Source organism: Epinephelus fuscoguttatus, linkage group LG13 (assembly GCF_011397635.1).
Source record: "Epinephelus fuscoguttatus linkage group LG13, E.fuscoguttatus.final_Chr_v1".
Taxonomy (NCBI): domain Eukaryota; kingdom Metazoa; phylum Chordata; class Actinopteri; order Perciformes; family Serranidae; genus Epinephelus; species Epinephelus fuscoguttatus.
In genome coordinates, this window is record NC_064764.1 from 29,494,636 (window position 1) to 29,518,042 (window position 23,407).

The 23,407-nt window shown below is 43.9% G+C and overlaps 1 protein-coding gene across 2 annotated transcripts in view; it reads left to right on the forward strand.

Annotated features, from left to right (window-relative positions):
* si:dkey-100n23.5 (cyclic AMP receptor-like protein A) overlaps positions 1-16,333 on the forward strand; it is a 76,215-nt gene extending 59,882 nt beyond the window's left edge. For both annotated transcript variants that reach the window (XM_049593620.1, XM_049593619.1), the window contains exons 12-13: positions 1,594-1,741; positions 12,517-16,333. In XM_049593620.1, coding sequence (XP_049449577.1) covers positions 1,594-1,741; positions 12,517-12,684 — 316 coding nt within the window. In that variant the 3' untranslated portion in view covers positions 12,685-16,333. The remainder of the gene's footprint in view (positions 1-1,593; positions 1,742-12,516) is intronic.
* The last annotated feature ends 7,074 nt before the right edge of the window (positions 16,334-23,407 follow it).

Consider the following 23,407-nt stretch of genomic DNA (forward strand, 5'->3'; position numbering starts at 1 on the left):
TCGTTATATGCTAATTTGGTAGACATCGTCCGACGTTAGTGCAAAATAGTTGTTTCAGTTATTGTTGCATGCTTACACAAATCTGTTGCTAACATTACTGCAAGCTGCCGCTGTCTTACTTAATTTGATGCAGTTGGTTTCATTTTTTCTTGCTGTGGGTCAGTGGAATCGGCAGTAACACTGTCACAATGGTGTAACAACAACAGCAACATATCTCACTTGAGTTTGGATGTTGTTGGGCACCAGTGAAAATTTTGATGTTTTGATGCTTGGCGTCTCTATAGCTACCCAGGCCTGTTTATTCAGCGATGTGCAAGGTGCTGAGTCCAGTGATGTCACACTATTGGCAACACTGTTGTGAAGTGATTAATGGGGACAATAGTTCAAAACACAACAGTTGTGCTGTTACCAAAGATTTCAAGAAAGTAATTTTAAATAACTGGAGACTTGTCTCATCTTCTGACTGTCAATCACGAGCAGATGAGTGACTGTGGTGTCTCATGTAACTTCTCGTAACCACAACACAACAGTGGTTCTTTCCCTCAAATGGTTGGTTTTGTATCTTCCTTCCCTGCGGGGCACGAGTAGCTCGAGGATGACATTCCCGACCCTGAGGTCAACCACTGCGGCCACTTAGTTCACTCTGCACACCAAACCCAGGACCACCGTGCGTGGGGAAAACGCTGTGAGCTGTGCGCGGTTTGATTCTCTCGCTAATAGATCAATAAAAGACATTAGCGGCGGGCTAACCCAACGAGCAGTGCTAATACAGGGTTAATCCAGGGTTAATGGCTGAGCAGCATCGTTCTCGGAGGCAGCCATTAGTTTGCAGACGCACCACACAATATCAGGTTCTGCTTCTAGTCATGCCCCGGGCTTCCAGAAAAATAGGCAGAGGGTGGGGGATTGAAAAGAAAAGAATCGTGGATCGCCCTCATGAGTCAAGATGAAAATGAGATATCCAGACAGATGAAACTGAAAGCAAAGGAACTGGAGAGATATCGTAGAAGGGGGTTGAGGCAGTGTGTGGGAAACGTGCACAGAATGAGAAAGAAGGAGATAGAGATGGGACGGTGAAATTGTGGTCAGGAGAAGCAGGAAACTGAGATGAGAGAAAGGGGAGAGAAGCAGAGGGAGGGAGTTGAGCGCTACACTTCTCCCTGTCCTTGTAAAGTGCTGCGTGCTGTCGAGGCGGCAGCCAAGAATGTGTCAGCCCAGCCGTCTCACGCTGCCTAATGGGCTCTTAAACGCTGATATAAAGCTCACTCGCTCTTTCGCCCTCCCCTTTTCCTCTCTCTCTCCCTCTCTTTTTCTGCCTCTGCTGCTCGCTCTCATTACCTCTCGTTCTCACCCTGTCCCTCAGTCTGTCACTCACTCGTCCTCTCCCTCCCTTTCTGTCGCTCCGTCTATCAACCTCTGTCTTTCCCCTTTTTTTCCTGTTTCCTGCCTTTCTACTTCTTCTGACTTCTCCTTCAATTACTTCATCCTCACCCCTGAAGCTCTCTTGCAGGTTGTCTCTTTATTTACAACTTTTTTTTTTTTTAATGGATGAACTCAATACTTCTGTCTCTCCCTCCCTGTCTCCTCCAACAGGCTCCATAATGCCTTCTACCCAAAGGATCCATCCTTCTCACTCACGCTGTTGCACGTCCTGTCAGCACCACTCCACGGCTTGGCCAATGCCTTTGTCTTTGGCTTGGATAGGGACTGGTGGAGCCTACTGAGCCCCACTGGCATGCAGGTACAACAGCTATGCACACATACATCTGTAGCCCCGTTCAGACATGCAAATCATTGTGCTTGGAATTTAACATGTTGATCGTGTCTGAATATGCCCCCAAGGTATTTTTCATAAAGGTTGCTGTGCCAATCTGGCTAGGTCAGACTTGGTAACACTTCCATTCACATTCTGCAGATATTTTTTTGACCAAAACACTAAAGCCCTGTTTCCACCAAACACTTTTGTTATGGTACCTTTGGAACCAAAAGTAACCCTTTAGACATGGTACCTAGACCCTAGTGTTTCCACCACAAACAGTACCCTTAAATGTGGGCGGGGTTAATGTTACTCACTGCTCCATCCAGCACTCACTGCTCCATCCAGCACTCACTGTATTTCCTCATTACTGGTGAAACAGATGGAAGTCTGCGCCTCGTTTATCATCCACAGAACGAGGCTGCATGCCGACATTTTCTGAACAAAATAAAACAGGCTGCAGTGAGAGTCTCTCTCCACGGGATATTTAAAAATAGCGAGTTTGTGCATTTAGTCCTTCTCAGGCAAGCTCAGGGGTTTAGTGTTGGTGTAGCCCACAGGAATGACACTCCACAATGCTTTTTTTTCCCCTCTGAGTGAGGATTAGAACATATGCAGTTCATGTAATGCAGTCTAATGCAAATTAATATGATCCACTCATTACTAAAAGTGTATGTCGTCCAAAAACTAAATTTATAGTCAAAGTTGTCATATGGAATATTTAAGGTGTGCTGATGGATTCACATCGTCAACTCGTGCAAGTTATTTTTTACTCCGACTCCGGCTGCTGTGAGAGGCAGCAAAACATCCTTTCATTTTATAGTTACAGTTTACTAATAAAACTCTCCACAGTATGAACAGTGGTTACACAAGCCTCAAAACCAGCGACAACTCAGCCCTGAGCAGAGTGACCGTCCTCAATTGACCAATCAACAGACTGCAGTGGTCACAGCTCCACCTTTTAATACCAGATCTGTGTGCTAGGTACCCCAACAGAGGGGGGACCAAAAATAGGGACGGTACGGAATGATTCCATTAGTACCATCCACAACTTTTCACAGTGGTAACGGAATAAAATCGTACCAAACTGAACTGAACCATACTGTACTGCCCGGTGGAAATGGGGCTTAAGACTCCCTTTGCAGCTTACAACGTTGCTGTGTTCAGATTGCTGTCAGATGGTGCTTGACCACATGTAAATGCACCCAAAATGCATTGGGGACGGATTGTGATCCAACCAGGAGAATCTCCACTGGAGGTTGTTAGGGACGCATTTGCAGTCACCAGCAAGAGGACTGTGTCCTTTGACACTTAGACGACTGTTTGATCAAATTTAATGAAAAGATCTGTATCCATATACTTTTTGGTGTTATTTCTGCTGTACTCAACTTCCACCAAACGGTGACTTCTAAACCCGACTATGATCCAAACCGTGACTTTTGTGTACACACCCATAAATTAGGTCTGTCTATAATGAGGTGGCAAGTGAAGGTCTTAAAAAATGGTGGAACAGAGTATTTGGTGTAGACAAGGTATCAGTGGTATTGGCAGTAGAAGCAACCACTTCATACTGATAAACAACTGACGCAAGCAGTCGATTAACAGAAAATTAATTGGCAACAAACCAATGCCAAAAATCCACTGATGTGAATATTTCTGACCCTATTAATTTTATTTGTTGGGAAGCTGAATATCTTTGAGTTTTTTGCTGTTGGTTAAGTAATTTAAATGTTCTAACTTGGGCTCTTGGAAACTGATCAGCATTTTTATGCCTCTATGCTGTCAATAGCTGTGGCTGAAAGCAAGATGTTTTCGGGTTGTCCGTCCTATTCTCATTGTTGGATATCTCAAAAAATGCCTTGAGGTAATTTCTTCAAAATTTGCACAAATACACTTTACAATGAACTGATTAGATGTGGTGATCAAAGGTCAAGGTCACTGTGACATTGCACCCGTCTCATTCTAGGGAACACGATATCTCAAGAATACCTTGAGGGAGTTTCTTCAAATTTAGCACAAACATCCACTTTGAGTCAAGGATGAACTGATAATTTGGTGGTCAAACGTCAAAGTCAATGTGACCTTGTCCATTACATTCTTGTTAATGCAGTATTTCAAGAACACCTTGAAGGAATTTATTCAAATTTTCCACAAAACGTCCACATGGACTGAACAATGAACTGATTGTATTTTATTGGTCAAAGGTCAAGGTCACCGTGACCTTGCACCTGTCTCATTCTCGTGAAAAGGCTATCTCAAGAACACCTTGAAGGAATTGCTTTAAATTTGGCACAAACATCCACGCTAAATCAAGGGTGAACTGATAATTTGGAGGTCAAAGGTCAAGGTCACTGTGACCTTGTTTGTTGCAATCTTGTTAATGCAGTATTTCAAAAACACCTAGTGGGAATTTCTTCAAATTTGGCACAAGCATCTATTTGTGGAGGATAAACTGATTAGAATTTGGTGACCAAAGGTCAAGGCCACTGTGGCCTTGCAGCCAGTCATTCTTGCAATCAGGATATTTCAAGAACACCTTGAAGGAATTTCTTTAAATTTGGCACAGACATCCATTTTAAATCATGGGTGAATTCATGATTCTGTGGTCAAAGGTCAAGGGCACTGTGACCTTGCACTTGTCTCATTCTCTTGAACAGTGTATCTCAAGAGCACATTGAGGGAAGTTCTTCAAATTTGGTACAAACATCTATTTGGATTTAAAGATGAACTGCTAACAGTTTGGTGGTCAAAGGTCAAGGTCACCATGGCCTTGCACCTGTCTCATTCTCGTGAGCAGGATATCTCAAGTACACTTTAAGGGAAGTGGTTAAAATTTGGCACAAACATCCACTTTGAGTCGAGGATGAACTAATAATTTGGCAGGCAAAGTCAAGGTCACTGTGACCTCCTCTGATGCATTATTGTTAATGCAGTATTTCAAGAACATCTAGTGGGAATTGGTTAAAATTTGGCACAAACATCTATTTGTACTCAAGGTTGAACTGATTTGAATTTGGTGGTCAAAGGTCACTGTGACCTCACAAAACATGTTTTTAGCCACAACTCAGACATTCGTATGCTCATTATGATTTTTTTTTTTTTTTTTATCTGAATGTCTCATGGGATAAAATTAAGTGATGACATTTTCGATCTAAAAGGTCAAAGGTCAACTTCACTGTGACATCATAGTGTTCTGCACAAACACTTTTTAGGCCATTATACTATGCTTCAAACAGAAGGGGAGACATTTGGTCAGATAAATTGGTGACACTCATTTTGGGTGTCCACCTTCAAACTGTGTTGATTTTATAGATCTTCTCTGCTGCCGGGGGAAGGTGTGTGAAGCATCCGTGTTTACTCAGACATGGATGCAAATTGTAACTGCAACTTAACAGGTTCTTGGAGGCATACAACCATGAGGCTGAAATTCTGGTTCACTATTTTCTGACAGTTTATAGACAAAGTGACTGATCGAGAATCAGATTAATTGATAATAGTCATTGCTTATGTATTTTATAATCACTGTAAGAATAAAGAGTTCAAACAGCCCTCATACTGCTTATGAGTTTAAGTTAAGTGATGTTGTAATCCTGCAAAACTAACCAAGTTTTTAGCCGTCTTCTGAGTTCCTCGCTGCAGAATTTGTAATTAGACTACTTAAATTTTCAAATTGACAGGTACCATCTGTCACAGGTGTTCACGAATCAACTACACAGGAAATAATTGTTGGGTCTGATACCAAAATCCCCTTATTTAAAGAGTGGAATTACAAATCACTAAGACTTTCATTTTTTATTGCTTTCACAAATCGAGCTTTTAGGGAAATGTAATGAAGACAAAATTACCAGACGGATGATGTTTTTATATTTCACCCGCAAACCTCAGTGGATGCATTTCAATAAACACCACAATCAATACAGTTCTCCACAGATTTGTCTCAATCTACAAACATTGACAGTATCTGCGGATATGAGCCAGAGCTGATATTGAACCATGAAAAAAAAGTCTCTGTGGTCCTCTTTCACACGTACGCAGACACACACATATTGTCACCTACTCAGTGTCACCAACCCCGCTGATAGCGGGTCATGAGCACAATGTGGAAGACTCGAATGTGTGGTATGACCTTCAACCCAAATGTCAATGTTGCACTGTGGTGAGTCGGGAGAGAGGAGTGAAATGGAATCTCAATGTGTTCGTAAATCACAGAGAAAACGCTGTTTGTGTGTGTCGGAGAGAGGAAAACAGAGAGAGAAGAGGTGAGAAAGAAGACGACACGGGGAGAGAAAGAGAGGGAGACAGGCGGCGTGTGTGTTCGTGCTCTATCGTGACTAACAGCCGGTTGTTATTCATCTTGGCATGCGACTCCCAGCAGCCCCCACACATCAGGTGTGAGATTGGCGGTGGAGAGGAGGGGTAAGGGAGAGAAGGAGGTGGTGGTGGTGGGGATTGTAACAGCGTTAAAGCATTCCTCCCTCAACGCAACAAATCTGCGCTTTCGTACCAGACCCCCCACCCCCCTCCTCGCCTAACCCTGCCTCCTCGAGCTCACTCGCTGTGTCTCCCTTTCTCTCTGTGTCTCGTGCTGTTTGCCTGCGGTGCATTCACATGCGTTTAAAGGGATTGGCTCAGGTCTTAATACACTTCTCCTATGCCTCATACGCACTGAAAGAGTTGTCGGTCCCTTCTCACCATATTCACCATTAAATGGGAACTCTGGTATTCTGCAACCCAGGCCTTATTTTCTGGTGTTTTGTGTCTGAAGCCCTTTTTACACACTATAGGACCGCTACAAAGTCCCTTCTTTATGCCGCCTTTGCATTTTTACACAGAACCAAACAACGGTGGCATCATGCTGCTCCAGTATGTGATTTTTAGACAGCATGCATGCACCGCGGAATCAAAAGAGCCGTTTCAGTGTGACATATAACACAACAGCGTCAGCCTCTAGTGTGACACATAACTTGCGTCAGCAGTGCTTTATAAACAGTAACAAAGGCATAACATGGCAATAACAATCATTTACTGTCCCTGTTATATAGCGGCTGATCTCGCTTTGTGCTCGGAGGGTAAAGCCCTGTTTCCACCAAACACTTTCGGTATAGTACCTTTGGAACCAAAAGTTACCCTTCAGACATGGTACCTAGACCCTAGTGTTTGTTGTGTGTTGTGTTACAGTACTCTTAAATGTGGGCGGGGTTGTTGTCACTCACTGCTCCGTCCAGCACTCACTGTATTTCTTCATTATCGGTGACACAGATGGAAGTCTACACCTTGTTTATCGTCCGTAGAACGGAGTTACACGCCAACATTTTCAGAACAAAAACAAACAGGCTGCAGTGAGAGTCTCTCTCCATGGAATATTTAAAAATAGCGTGTTAGTGCATTTAGTCCTTCTAAGGCAAGCTCTGCAATGTTTTTTTTTTTGTTGTTTTTTTTCTCCAAGTGAGGATTGGGATGTAGGCAATTCATTTAATCTGGTCAAAATCAATATATATAAAAGCTTTAAGATCCACTCATTACTAAAAGTGTATGTCATATAAAAACTGAAGTAAATGTCAAAGTTGTCACAGGGAAATTTAGGGTGTGCTGATTGATTCACGTCGTCAACCATGCATTGAGTAACATCACAAGTAAATGTTCCACCTTAAGTTGCCGGCAGTCGGCCCAGTGAATCTAGTTATTTTTTTCTCAGACTCCAGCTGCTGCAAGGCACCAAAACATCCTTTCATTTTATAGAAACTCTCCACAGTATGAACAGTGGTTACATGAGCCCCAAAACCAGGCACAACTCAGCCCTGAGCAGAGTGACCGTCCTCTATTGCACAGTGGACTGCAGTGTTCACAGCTCCACCTTTTAGTACCAGATCTGTGTGCTAGGAACGGTTCCATTGGTACCATCCACAACTTTTGACAGTGGAAACTGAAAAAAATGCATACTGAGCTGAACTGTATCGTACTGCTTGATGGAAATGGGACCAAGATGTTTGGTGGAAACAGGGCTATAGTTAGCTAACTACTAACATTGACAAAAAAATTGCAGCAGAAAAATTGTGATGTAGCTGTACAGGTTCGATTAGACCTAATGACCTAAATCCCTATATATATTTTTTTAAAACTGTGAAAAGTAGCTTCCATGTCAACTGAAAATGACACTGATGGGATGAATAAGTCATGCGCTACGATTGGTTAGTGCAAAACAAAGCAGTACCAACACCCAGAGTGTTTTCCATCAATGGAGATATAATGTTAATAACAGCACAGCAGAGCAGTCTGACTCCAGAGCACAGAAAAGAACATAAACACTGAAGCCGGTGGTGGTAATCAGTAAAAAACCCTCCCATCTCATTATTCTCATTCACACAGAAGACTGCAACGTGCTTCCAAATTATTGCAGTTGACTTTTCCACATGAAAAAAGCTTTATACTCCCACACACTTGTCTCTGCTTTTTCAGTTTGGTCAGACAGTGACCTTCTCAAAGACCAGTTCACTTACTTAACTGCCAGTTATGTTTCATACTGAAATTCAGTCGACTACAAACATGAGTGAATGGTTTGGAGAAAGAGTCTAAAAATAATGCTCTCTTTCTTTTTATTGAATTGAAAATTGAATTGTGAGAATTTAAAGCAAACCAGGGTTACCCATTCCCTCTTGCTGCTGTGCTAAAAAGCCTTTCGCAGTCTGGAGAGTGTGCAACTCAAACTTTGACTGAACTTACACAGCCTCTTCTGATTACTGACCTGCTGCGTGTATACATAGATTTACAATAATCAGGTTACTGCAGTGAACATAAATGTGTCGACTAATTGACCTAACCAGATTTGTCAGTAAACTGGTTTCTTGTGTGCATGTAAACTGCCTCTCTGCCTCTTATCCTATCTTTTCCTTTATCTCGTCCTCTGTTGTTGTTTTTCTTTTCTTCCGCAGCAGTTTTCGTCTCTTCTCCTCCCTCTCTCTGCCTATCTCTATCTCTCTGCACTGTATGTGTGTCTGTTCCCATGTCTCTTCTGTTCACCGTACCCTGTTACAGCATCTCTGGCATTTATCTCTCTTACATTATTTCTGCTGCTCTCCTTTGTGTAGCATCTCCCTCCCACCTGTGTACTCTCCCTCTCTCCCCCCTCTTTCACTCTTTCCTTCCCTGATATTGATCTGCATTCTAGCCATACAGCTTGAACTGCCTGTGGCTCTGCAATGAGCTCACCTCTCACTTCTCCTTCTTCTTACTCTTCTGTGTGTATGCAGGAAAAAGCAATCCCCATATGTCTCGGTATCGCTGCAATCTTAAGAGTACGTCCACACTCAGCCAGCTAATTTTAAAAATGCTGTTTATGTGTGAAGAAACAATTTGTGTACAGATCTCGTCTTTGTTGCCCAGCCAGTAAACATCAAAACTGTGTGTCACAGCCATCATGTATTGAGGAGTAAGAAACACAGCCTTGTTAATCTGCTGAATCTCGGCTTTACTTTAAACACTTTGCCCTCTTTTGCTCTCTGTGACGATCACCTATATGTAAGGGATAATGCCTGACGAGGTGTCCATTATCAGGCATTAATGGGTGAAGGGAAGGCCATTAATTCCTGATTATGGACACATCAAAGGGCATTATCCTGCTTAGACAATGGACACTTGCCAAAGAACAGAAATGAAGACCAATAATGTATATTTTCATGTGTTTTGCAATCAGAATTTAAACTTTTTCACAAAGCCATAATCTGGTTTCCCCTGGAACACCTGACGGTTTACCTTATGCCCTCTATACACTGTGTGATTTTAGCAATCTTATAAGACTATTGCATGACACACTGTGAGACGTGGATCTAATAAACTTTGGTACGACGTCAAGTTTGATGTGTGCAGATTGTACAATGGCCGTTTACTACTGAATCGCAGGTTACAACGTACGTCAATATGCAACGTCATCAGCGTGCACTGCATCAGCATACGTCATCCATCTGCACCACCATAGGTAGCTTGCTCACCTGGAAGTTGCAGTTCCTCCGCAATTTCCTTCCATGCAGCGTCTTTTTTCTCGCGGTCATGATAGCAACTGGAGGAAACATCCAATAAACAAGGCTTCGGCTGCCACAGCTCCACCAAACTTTCCTCTTTCTGGAAGTTCCACAGACTTCTTTTTGTTCATTTTACCTCCATGGCAAGCGATCATTTGTTTGGGTTTAGTCCCGGTGTCGCGGTGACCATTGTGCCATTTTGTGCTGCATTTCTATTGGTTGATTAGTAGACGTATGTCGTAGCAGCTGTCACACTGTAAGATAGTCATCCTAAATTTCTGACACTGTCAGAATTTTATCTCAGGTTATCTTTGGTCGCAAGATGTTGTCAATGGCCGTCCTTGAACATGTCTCACAGTGCGACATAAGACTACCGTTTTAGAGCCACGACCAAAGATATCGCCCTGTTTCTCCCACGATGGTCATCTTTCGTCTGGGACAGCCCAAAATCTCACAGTGTATACCGGCCATTAAAGCTGGAGCAATCATTACTATCCCTTAAGGTTCTTTTCACTGCTCCAGTAAATAGGATGAACACTCAGTACGACTTAGGAAATATTTCTAGTCCACTCAACTCATAGAACCAGGCCCCCAGGAAGTGTGCAGAGCACTGAAGTCAATTTGACGTAGTGGCCAAACTGTGTAACTACAACTTCTGGGTTTGTCAAGTGATGCCATGGGGCTCAAACAGACTTTTTCCCATAGAGGTACATTGTTCAGGGGGGAACTGTAAGTCAGTGGGCACATTTTTTGAGCACCACAACCTCCCAAAATGACTCGTTTCACTATCAGGATTTAATCAATTTGGTCCAATAACATTTCTAAAGTCTAGAAGTGCCGCACGATTAAATGAGTTTTATCCCCATTCAAGTTAGCAGAGCGCTAAGCTGAAGTAGCTGGCTTGGCCAGGAGAGTTAGCTGCTTGTGCACTTGCTCTATGATGTGGAAGATCCAGATAATTTTACACTGGGGAAGTCTTACCCCAGTGTCTTTTTTGGTGTCATGCGCATTGAGCAACTTTCATAGGAATGAGTGGGTCCCCGCATTTCAACGTTGCGTTCAGTACTTTTAATACATCCACACTTAGAATCCTTTGGTTCAGCTTTGAGCCAGAAAGCTACAGTAACTCACATAAGTGAGTACACCCCTCCCATTTTTGCAAATATTTCATTATATCTTGTCATGGGACAACACTGTAGAAATGACACTTTGATATAACTGTAGATGACAACCGCCTTGCTGAGGAAGCTGAAGGTAAAGGTGATGGACTGGCCAAGTATGTATCCAGCCCTAAACTCACCTGTGCACCTGTGGGGCATCCTCAAACTGAAGGTGGGGTAGCGCAAGGTGTCTTCACATCCATCTGCTCCATGATGTCATCATGGAGGAGTGGGAGAGGATTCCTGAAGCAACCTGTGAGCTCTGGTGAATTCCATGCCCAAAAGGGTTAAGGCAGTGCTAGATAATAATGGTTGGCACACAAAATATTGACACTTTAGGCACAATTTGGACATGTTCACTGTGGGGTGTACTCACTTATGTTGCCAGCTGTTTAGATGTTGATGGCTGTGTTTTGAGTAATTTTCAGAGGAAGGTAACTCTATACTACTATACAAGCTGTACACTGACTACTTTAAGTTATATCAAAGTGTCATTTCTATAGTGTTGTGCCATGAAAAGATATAATGAAATATTTGCAAAAATTGGAGGGTTGTACTCACTTATGTGAGATACTGTAATGTTAAGCTAGCAAGATTCAAAGTAAATGGCACTGCATTCAGTTGAAAAAACAGTGAATGGTATTTGACACTATGTTTAACAACAAGACTAGCTAACTATACAGCCATGTCATTGTCACCATCCTATTTTAGGTTCAGGCTAACACAGTTTAGCCAGCGCATTCATTTAAAATGGTGAACAGACAGTCTTAAATTGTGGTGTGCAGCACCAGGATGTTTTTCGAAGGTCTTACCTCTACAGCTTAGGCTGGCATGTGTGAATGGCCATTGTTTTCATTTTTATCAACCCAGGAGACTGTTTTTGAGTGTGTAAAGGCTCAGAAACACCAAACCGACTCCAGAGAACTACTGGCAACTTCAGCCGACTGTTGCGTCGGCTGAAGTTGCCTGTGTTTCAGCCAAGAAGTTGCACATGAACACACTGCAAAGGCTACAGCCAACAGCCAAACAGTACGTACGTTCTGCGCCTTTGCGAGGGGAAATAACACTTCACACCGGCAGATGGCAGTAGTCTGTATTTCGTCATTCAAAACGAGAAACCAGAGACTGTCTTGACGCTAGTTAGCCAGTTAGCTCATTAACAGCACAATCTCCAGTGAATAAAGGACAAAGCATATTTACCGAGCGCCAGTGAACAATAACACAAACCATCACGAAACATTTCAAGAGCTCAGTGGCTAAAGAAAAATAACTGACCAGCTTTGCCATTGATGATTCAATATGCTGATTCGACCAAAAAAAAGCTTATGGGGGCCGATGGAGGACAACGGTGCGGGTAACATCGCACTGATTAGGGCAACAGATGCTCATCGATGGCCCAACAGTGACCGACTGCCGACCACTATCTTTGTCTGTCAGAGCCTTAACACAGTAGCTTATTGTGAATGGATGGCCAGAACAAAGAGTAAAAGATACTTCCTAAATCTTAGCCGGCTTTGTGTGCTCTTTACACCAGTACAAACAGAGTGTCTTAATTTCAAACTGTGTGTGTGTTTCTGTTTTCTAGCTGGCTCTGCAGTCGCGGCTGTGTGACAAGACTCGGATTGGAGAGTACCACCCCGGGGCGGTGCGCTACACACAGGCTGACCTGGTCGACCTCAGCGATGACGACGAGGATGACACCAACGTGCTCTTCTACTCTCCTGACATGACCCTGAAAGACCGAGGGCCCTGAGAGAGGGAGGGACAGAGAGAGGGAGAGACAAAAGAGCTGGAGGGAAGGAGCACGAAGGAGGGTCACAGCCAGAGAGAGACGCAGCGGATTAGAAACTGAGAGGCAGGAACAAGAGGTAGGGAGGGAATGGAAGGGAAGATTGGGGGGACAGTCAGGCAGATAGAAGGCGGAGATGAGCTGTCAGGTTCCATTATTAATCCCCATCCTTTACTATTTAATATCCTAAAGACACACACACACACACATACTGAGCAGGGCTGCAGCTCCCTGCAATACTACCATGAGAGAGGAGCGGGAGAGAAGCGGCTCTAAATATCCTCCTAATGTTAAAGGCATCTGCTGCGTCCCAAAGGTCTTAAAACGATTTCCCCTCTCTGCACTGCCTTCTTGACTCCTGCATTCTGCAGCATTTTGGCATACCGCAAAAATGAAAGGGAAAAAAAAACATAAAGAACGGTTGAAAGGCAATCATAACAAGGTGTAAGTTTAGCATTCGCAGCAATTACCTTTTCACTTCTTTGCAGGGGACGAGGTGAAAAGCAGGTCTTTTAAAAAGCACCCTGTGTGTCAGACGTGAAAGCATCTACTCTAAGATTGATCCTGGTTCTGAACAATTTTCTTCCCGATAGGAGGGGGAGGTGGGATACAGTGGAAATACAGGAGGGGGTTTTAGAAACAGTGAAGATGACTTGGTAGGGCAAATAAGTCCCAAAGTAGTCTCTCCTTCCTCAGACAGTATTTGTTTTCGGTCTATCTCTTTGCATATGACATTACTGTTGTTGCAACTTTCGCACAAGTAATCCTTTTTGAAAGGTTGATTTTGTATTTTTATGAACTACAACATTTGTTTGTTATACTGTATTTATCAATGTATTGTATATATTTAAGTGCACACTCTATTTTTGTACGTGCCTCGGACTGGAATGTGAAGTTCGGTCCAAACCTGCTGCTCTAATGTGACAGTCGAGCAGATTCAGAACATGTAGCCTTATGAACAACTAAAAAACATGTTATAAGTCAACTTAAACACACGCACACACACACGCTCTCTCCAAGGCCATGTCCACACGTATACAGATAATTTTAAAGCAGATATTTTCCTCCTCAGTTAAAACACAAATCTGTCCACATGACCTTCATTTTAGAATATCTTCATAACACACTACAATGCAGAAACGACTGGAAACGCTCGCCGTCGTAAGCTGTCCTCTACAGTCTTCTTCTGTTGCGAATATAGTGAAGTGCACGGGGTTACGGTTACCTTTCTCACAACAACTGGTGAGCTCATTACCGTTGATTCCCCTACGATAAAAGGAGCAAGGAACTCACTCAACAATAGGTTTGATGCTTTGGACATGCGGAAGTTTTCCTTCCACTCCTCATCAACAACCCTCCCAGTCTAGAAATTGTCCCACCTTCTGTTGGTTTGAGCAGGTCTGATGAGCAAAAACCAGAATTTCTGGCAGACCAGATAACTTTGAGTACAGCAGACGGCTCTGTCTGACGAGTCCGTCAAGTGGTGCAGCAGGTCTAAGTTTAAAGGAACAGTGTGTAAGATATGGGGGGACTAAGTGGCATCTTATGATGAGAACTGGGAACAGCAACAAGCTGAAACTTCCCCAGGTCAGAATTTATTTTACTATTCATTGTTCAGGAGGTTTTTGCCAGGATCTGACTTATCTGCTCTCTGTCTCCACAGCAAACAGACGTGGGGTCTCATCTATAAACACTGCATACCCACAAAACATTGCCTGAAAGAGGCATACGCCACTTTTGACGCAAAAGTTGTGATTTATAAAAACAGACTTGATGGGAGAAACTTTGGCATATGGTTACAAACATTCTGGAGATGGGAAATTAGAGATGCAGATAATGAGGTGGAAACCTGATTGTAGAAATTGTCAAATATTTTTTGACACATGCCATTTTTGGCTTTTGTCCATACCTACATTTTGGATGTATGGATCCTACGCATTGTTTTATAAATGAAAGCCCTGGTGATTTAAACCGGTCAAACCACAAAGTAAAGCAGTTTCAAGTTACAGATGAGTGTTTCTCCGACGCTGTTCAGCTCGTCACAGATGGGCCGCTAGCCCAGCACCTGCTAATCTGTGCTAACCTTTTTTCTATAAAAGCAGCTCATTCTAAGGTAATGAAAACACAACAGTTCTTATGTTCAGGTGATTATACACCCAAGAAAACATACTTATTTTATTATGTTATATTTCTGCCAATATATCCCCCTAAATCCTACACGCTGGACCTTTAAATGTAGTCATTAGACCAAGCAGTGCTGATACAGCGTAAACAAAACTGTAGTCCACATTGTTGTAATTGTTTGTGTCAACACATTCACACTCCGACCTCGTCACATGTTGACATTTTGGTCATGGACTTTTCACGTCCACATATGATGTGAAAGGTACCCAGGGTGTGTTGGTTGTTGACGCTCTGGGACACCATGTCAAGTTCTGCCTGTTACTTGCATTGTCTTCTTTCAAAGTACACTTCTATTTTCACAGGAAATTTAACGTTTACATACAGTCTCTTTCAAAATAAATGCAATATGTCGGTACAACACCACAACTTGACGTTTTTTCCTAACAACAGCACGATTGGGTTTAGACAACAAAAACACGGTTTGGCATTAGAATCTTACGGGATGCAAACACTACTCTCGCGGGTGAAAGTCGGTATTTGTTGGACCTGCTCGCCCACAGTTGGATTTTCACTGTCTTAACTTTCGTCCTTGTCCCACTGCATTTCCCCCTGACACCACCAGGCACCGTTAAACTATAACAGCAACCAACCAAGTATCATGTTGACATTAAAAGACGCCTTTTTTCATTGGTCTATGACGCTGCAAGTCACTGCCTAAGTGTTGGATTTTGACGGCTTCGGAGTGAGACCGGGCTCTTTGTGTCGCTTCCTTACACAAAGCAACAATTGACATATGTGCGAATTTAGGAGATGATGTCATCATCCAGGCAGATACACAGTAACCGGAGTTCTGAAAAATCTGCATCTAGAAGACATTTACAGAGTCTCAGTTTTAAGGACCTTAACTGAGTTTGTGAGTGGACAACAGGCCAAAATCATGGAGGAAAATATACATTATCAAAAATATCTGTATACGTGTAGACAGGGCTGAAGGTGTCTGTCAAAACAGGTCGCAAACGATGACACACACACCACACAGCGACAGCCTTTGATGGTTCATCACCTCATGGCCCTTGTCAGAGGTGCCGAGGGGACAAAGCTGAGGTGTGATTGGCAGGATAATAGAGTTGCTTTATATTCAACCTCAGCCCCATTTGGTTTGACCACACATTGAGGTTGTTTCATCGCTGTCGGTGCGAGCTGCTGCCTGTCAGCTGCCTCTCTGACAAGTTGAACTAATGAACCGACACTTGACCCTTTTTACCCTTGAGTTGTTGAACTTTTCTGCTGGGCGTCAGTGACACCAGAGTGCAACTTCAGTTTGAGGTTTACAGAGCCCCACCACTGTATCACACACACACACACACACACATGTGCACACACACACACACGTGCACTGTGCCCCTACCCCTCTTTTGGCACTGTTGCTGGTTTTACTTGACTGTGCACTCCATCAAATAAATGAGCAGGAGAGACATTTCATAACAAAGCTGAGACTGGGCGTGTTTATTTCATTTTCACATTGATGCAATCCTTCATTCCCTCGTGCCTCTTCCCTAACTCCTGTGAAGCGTCCGTGTGTATGTTGAGTGTGTGTGTGCGCGTGCGTCCGGGCTGCTTAAATAATGGATATTAATTATTGGTCGGACCCTGCTGCCCCCTGCCGTGTCTCCAAATCTGGTTAACTGGATTTTGATGAATGAAATGTGCGCGCTGTGTCCTCCAGAAAAACCAGAGTTTTTCCTCCACGCACCTACACAGTCCTCCCGCAGACGCTTGAACGTCTCCAGCCCCGCACCCCCTCTATATAAAGAGCCCTGAAAATAAGCGAATCTCCCTGTCACGCAAGAAGAATTATTATCCCCCCCCCCCTTCATATCGTCGCATGCGTCGTAATTGGATACAATTTAACACCCGCGGCCCACGGGCATGTCGGCAGGCGCACTGCCTACTATTAGCTCGCCTCGCCTCGCCACCCTATCATTTGTCAGATCTGTGTTTGTGTGCTCCTGGTGCCTGTGTGTGTGTGTGTGTGTGTGTGTGTGTTTGCGCACGTGCATGTGGCTCGAGAAACCGGAGCCATTGTTGGAGTCCGGCCATGACCTAGCTGTGACGCACAGAGAGAGGAAGAGACAGAGGCGACAGCAGCAGCAGCCCAGACGCTGAAAAACAAGCCGGAGCTCTGATCACCTCGGAGCGATAGCGAGGCCCCGATTGGTGTTTGTCGCTGCTCTGCGCTGCCTCCACCGGGAGCCTCGTCTGCTGTTTATTAGAGCCCCAGCAGTATTTACAGGCGGGATTGTGGTGGAGGGTATAACCCCTCCTAAACTCGGCTCACCCGCCGCTTACAGTAAATACAAGGCTGGGGAAGGTTAATGGGGGAGATTACAGCCTGCATGAATGATGTCTTAAAAGTATAAATAATTGACTGGAAGTTCTTGTGTAGCCCTTTACATCAAATGTTTTAATTAGCTAGTTTTGCTCTGGGCTGTTGGTATTGAGCTGAAGCTTTACAGGCCTGCAATAATGTGTCGAATTGCCTTTTCTGTTTTTTTTTTTTTTTGCAGCACAGATAAAAGAGTGGCATTTGAGCTGATGCAAAATGTGAAATACTAACGTTAATCAAACCTTAATATTAAACATAGATTTAAGATGCAGCTCATGAGCAGCAGCCTCAAAAAGTCTGGTGTTATTCTATACTTTGTTGTCAACAAATCCCTCATGAGACTAAAAACCAACAGTGTGTTCATCTTTCAGGATCTTCCAACTTCCCTTCTCTGGCTGTGGCACTCAGCCCATTTGCTCCTACTGAGGAAATTAATGTTTAAAAACAGGTCCCAAATATAATTTTAATTTTAAAAAGGCTCAGTCAAAAACCTGGGCATTGTAGTTTTTATCAAACGGTACTCAAACAAGAGTAAATAGTGCATCTATGGGGGACTATTTTAAGCTGTGGAGTAATACACATGTAGAGTATTTATGGCAGCAGGACATCTAAAGGGGTTTGACTTAAAATAAACCACAGTGCCCATGTTTATCGGGATGCTAAATAATGTAACTCAGTACAACAATTTGGCACATTTATGTGTTTTTAATCTGTGACGTTTGGGTTAATTGAAAATAGAAAAAGCAGTAGTAATAATCAGACAGAAAGTGTGCACAGAAAAAAGGGAAAGCAGACCTACAGTCTTCCAGAGGACTACTGTTGTCCCAAAAATGTTTACCACTCAGTTTTGGTCATCGTAGAAGCTCATCAAATTTTTGCCCAAGGCCTGCTCCAGCAGGTAAATCCAGTCAGCGAGCATGTAAACACAAACACTACATAATGCCATAACTGATGCATAATAAATCCAGTTATGTTTCAAGGTCCATTACTGGTGTACGAACAAAACACCACATTTTCAAATTATAAGGTAGTCTCGTTTAACAATAGCCGTAAATGAAAAGACAGGCTATGCAAAGACGCCATTCCTCAGGATTCCTCGCTCTCCTCTTGACACTGACCTTGAATCTTTTTTTTTCCCTCAGAGCGGAGCTGAAGAAAGCTCCTCAATGGTGAAGACAAGATTTAAGTTTTCAAGGCTCAGTCGAACAGGTAGCATAATGTTGTGGTTTCCAAAGGCCTTTGTGAGGTGAAGATACCTATTTGGTTTCAAGGCTGTCTTATTTACCTGAAACTGACATGATATGCAGCAGATTAAATGGAAAAATAATAATTTGTATGCAGCCTATCTCAGATGCTTCAGCTGTGAGTTTTGAATAAGTGGCAATGCTAGCCTGTATGTGATGTGTCCTAGCATGGCAAAATTTAAAATAACCAATAACCAATTTGTATAAAGTATATAAAATTAAAAAAAATTTTTTTTACTACATAAATGTTTGGATCAAAATGACACCCAGGATTCTTTTCACCAACTATTGGTCCCTGTGCAGATTTTTGCCTTTTTATCATTTGATTTTATGGGGCGGCAGTAGCTCAGTCCATAGGGACCTGGATTGGGAACCACAGGGTCGCCCGCCACAAGTCCCTGCCTGGACCAAATATGGAGCGTGGACTGGTAGCTGGAGAGGTGCCAGTTTGCCTCCTGGGCACGAGGTACCCTTGAGCAAGACACCCAATCCCCAGCTGCTCAGGGCACCTGTCAATGGGCATCCCCAACACTCTGACATTCCTCCATTTAATCCATGTATAGGTTGTGTGTGGAACCGGTGGACTCTACTGTTGTCTGCGTCATGTTGATATAAAGAGGCCCAGCACGTGGATACCTTCTGAGGCAATCTCAGTTTATTCCTGACAACAGGTGGCAAAAACAAAAATCTTCCGTCATACACAACCATACAAACTCCAGCCCCTACACAAATCAAGCAACGCAAGATTCCGTTAGCATAAAATGAAGTTATCATAGCTTAACAGCGCAAACACAAATGTTCCACTTACTATGTATGGAGGCCTAAGCGTGTCAGGTAATAACAACTGAACCAAATTTTGTACTACTTAACATTACAAATGTACATTCGACTTGTCACACATATTACTGCAGTATAATTGACCCTGTTACATGTGTATTTTGGGCCTGTGTGTATATGGCAACAGAGTGAAAATACTGAATTTCCCCTCGATTAATTAAGTATATCTTTCTATTTGGTAGATGCAGCCGTCACCCTACATTCAGGGGCGTAGCTTAGATTTTAGAAATGCTGAACACCCCTCTCAGGATGTTTGAACTCACCAACCAAACTGCAATTTTCTGAGTATTTAATAACGACACCAAAGCTCTACATTCCATTTATTAATTTACCCATCCAATTAAATTTTCTGTATATTTTATCACCCTATATCACGGTCTAAATTAGGGCTGCAATCAACAGTTATTTTCATTTTTAATTAACCTGAAGTTCTCAATTAGTTGTGTAGACTAAAATGGCAGAAAACTGCGAAGAATGCCATTCACACGTACCTCAGACCCACGATGACATACTGAAATATCATCCCAATATCATCTCAAACTCAAAGATGTTTAGTTTGCTATGATACAAGACAAAGCAAAGCAGCAAAACTTCAAATTTGAGAGGCTGGAACCAGCAAATGTTTGTCTTTTTTTTTTTGCTTGAAATGGATGAAAATTGAATAATGTTCAGTTGTTGGACTAACTGATGGATCGTTTTAACTCAAAACTAAATTTCCGCCAACCTATAGACTCCACATTTTAAAATGTGGTCCTAAAAATATTAGAAAACAACATGTTTAATTTGTATATAACTGTGGAATAACCTCCCCAAATTCCCTGGAATATTATTAAGGATTTGACCTTGGTGTCTGTGACCCTGCTTACATTTGTATTTCTAGAGAATGGTGTTTTTAAAATGTGGTCTTAAAAATATGATAATAAGCCTTTAAAACAACATTTTTAATATGAATGTAACTGTGGAAACCCCCCCCCCCCCCAAATTCCCTGGAATATTATTAAGGATTTGACCTCGCTGTCTGTGACCCTGCCTGCATTTGTATTTCTTGAGAATGGTGTGTTTAATGTCCCCCTTCCTCTCCCCTGCGTCCTGTCTAACAGCAGCTCGGCTTGTGCTGCTGCTGCCGGAGCGGAGCGGAGCTGCGAGCGCTGCAATCCGGCCCCGCAAGAGTTAAAGTAATCTCTCCCTCTCCTCTCCCTCGCTCCCTCTTTCTCTCTTTCTCTCTCTCAACACACACACAGGCTGCCACCGCCCCAGATAACAGAGGGGCGCCTCTCCCCAGCCAGCCAGCCTCCGCTAATCGCAGTGGCAGGAGGGGGGGAGTTGAGTGCCGGCGGCCTCTCACAGCGCTGGGCTTTTTATTGACGCTGCCTGCCTCTGTGTGTGTGTCATCCGAGTGTGTGTGCGTGCGTGCATGCTTGTGGGTGCGTGTCAGAGCGAGAGAGCTATAAAGAGGTGGGTGTGTGTCTCCCTCGCTCTGTGCGCAAGTGTGTGTGTGTGTCTGTGAATGTGTGTGTGTGTGTGTGTGTGTGTGTGTGTGCGTGTGTGTGTGCGCTCCCCGCCAGCAGCGGAAAGCAGGGAGAGGCGGGGAACTGGGAGGGTGGGTGGCGAGGTTATGAGCGGAACTCGACAGAGGCCGACAGACGAGAGAGAGGGAGGGGAGGGGAGGAGGAAGGAGGGAGGAGGAGGATGGGGGGGGGGGGATCTTTCTTGTGCTGCGCTGAGAGCCGCCACCGCTTCTCCTTCCTCTCAGATAAGGCTCGTTTGAAGGTTTTAATCTTTATTCTCTAAAAAAAAAAAAGAAGAGAGAGACGCGACTGTTCAATGATTTCGTCCGCGCGTTTTGAAGAGGAGGAGGAGGTGGTGGAGGAGGCGCAGTTTATGATCCCCAAGGTCGGAATAAGAAGTGTGATTGATCGCGGTGGTTATTCTATGTCACGGGCCCACTGATTGATCGCATCGATGAATTTAGCAGCCCTATTGATTAGGGTTTAATCTATAGGCCCGTGTCTCTCACTGCTCCAATAATCTCCCTCCTTCTCCTCCTCCTCTCGCGAGCAGCAGTGTTTGGCTCGGAGCCACGCTCGCCCTGCCGCGCCAGGCTGTAATTATCCCCGGTGAGGCCGCGCTAACGCAGCGTGGCGCGCCTGTGGGGAACCGGTTAGCCCTACAACACCGGTGGGGGTGCATTGATGTGCGCGTGTGTGATTTTTTTTTTTTCATATTTGTGTGGCACAGAAGGGAGAAATGGTGTTGATATTTCAATAGAATCTTTAAGGATGAATTTTACATTGGAAAGTTGATTTAAAACAATTGATAGGCGTCACTATAAAGTCACCATCGACCATCATAAATACACAACGAGCTCCCATAAACATTTTATTGGAACAGTGGGTGATTTCCAGCCTACACTGAACAATGCCTAATCAGCATCCTGAGTGTTTTTAAAAGTGTGTGTTCAAGTATAGATCTATTGATTGTGCACGTGTGCCTGTGCGTGCTAGTGAGGCGAGTTTGTGTGTGAGTGTGTTTGTGCCTGTGTGAGTTGCAGTAAGCGATCCATAACGATCTGCAGGTGGATTGTGCTGATTAGTACCGGCTGCTGTGGACTGAGCTGCGTGCAAAGAGCTTCCTGCAATCTGAGCCTGCAGACTGCGAGTGTGTGTGTGTGTGTGTGTGTGTGTGTGTGTGTGTGTGAGAGAGAGTGCAACCCCGTGCTCGCTTGTGTGTTGGCAGTCGGCCCTTTTAAAAATGTGTGTGTGTCTGTTTTGAGGGCAGCATGTGTATATTTGGTTAATGTGTGCCGAAGGTGTGTATGTTTGTGTGTTTACGTGAACTTGCCATGAATACTGTGTGTGTGTGTGTGTGTGTGTGTGTGTGTGTGTGTTTGTCAGGCCACCGCTTCAGTGTCTGATTGCAACAGCAGATGGTTGGATCACTGTGACCTCCCAGAGCGTGGCTCCCTCTACACCGGCGTGCACGTGTGTGTTCACGCTGTTTTGGTTTATACAAGACACACACACCTATGAAAGACGTAGAATGACAGTTGGAGGACTGGATCACACATTTTAAGCACGTTTTTTGTCACAATTAGCCAACGCGAGGGTTTTCAAAGGCACACGGTGTTCTCTGGATGGCTTCTCAGACTGCAGAGTTCACACATGGCTGTAAAAGTGCAGCCATAAAAAGGCCTGGGCTCGTTCTCCTGACCTGTTTTCGTGCGTCTTCCTCTCGGACTCTCTGCCCTTTCTTTTTTTCTGTGTTTTTGTGTTTGAGCGTCAGAAACGTGGTGTGCCCTGCGGTTCCTTGGAGCAATATTCATCCTAATCCAGTTGTCCTTGTGAGTGATGGAGAGAGCCTGTGAGTCAGAGCAGGAGGGAGAGGAAGACCCGCTGTCTTGTGCTGTTATTACGCCTGTCTTTCCAACACCCATCTGACCTTTCAACGTGATTATTAGTTCTGTGTGACGTCAGTGAGAGTCTGTTTTTAACTGCCCAAGAACAGAGTATTATGGGAGTTTTCAGCCTTTCTAAGTCACCCTCCTGACTGACTGCTTTTTTTACTTATATTGAATTATGGCTCACAACAGAGCAGCTTCACAGACTGTCTGGAGACCAGAATCAGATTTGGACCGGGGTGCATCTGAAAGTCTCCCTGCTGACAGTTCTGAAAGGAGCACATAAAATCTCTTCATGGCCCACTGTCTCCACTAACAATACCAACAGTCGGTTGTGGAGTTGAGCAGGGTTGCCAGGTTGGATCCTACCTGCAAAAATCTGGGCAGGGGAAGTGAATGGGACATATGGTGCTGTGTGGCTAAATGTTTAGAGCATGACACTTCGCACTGCCAAAGCTAAAGATGGCGGCTTCCTTCCTGGGGAAATACATGTTGGCATATTTAACATAGACAAAAGGATGTGTTAGCAGAACCAAACACGGGGTTGCTCTCGCTGCGGAGAGTGCAGGTATGCTGGTCGGATGAGTGCAGCTCTTGGCGTGCCAGCTGCCGTGTGACTGCATAACAAAATGAAAATCGGTTGCCCTCCCTGTGCTTGTGCCCATTGTTTACTTCTCATCCTGTGGTCAGCTTCTAAAG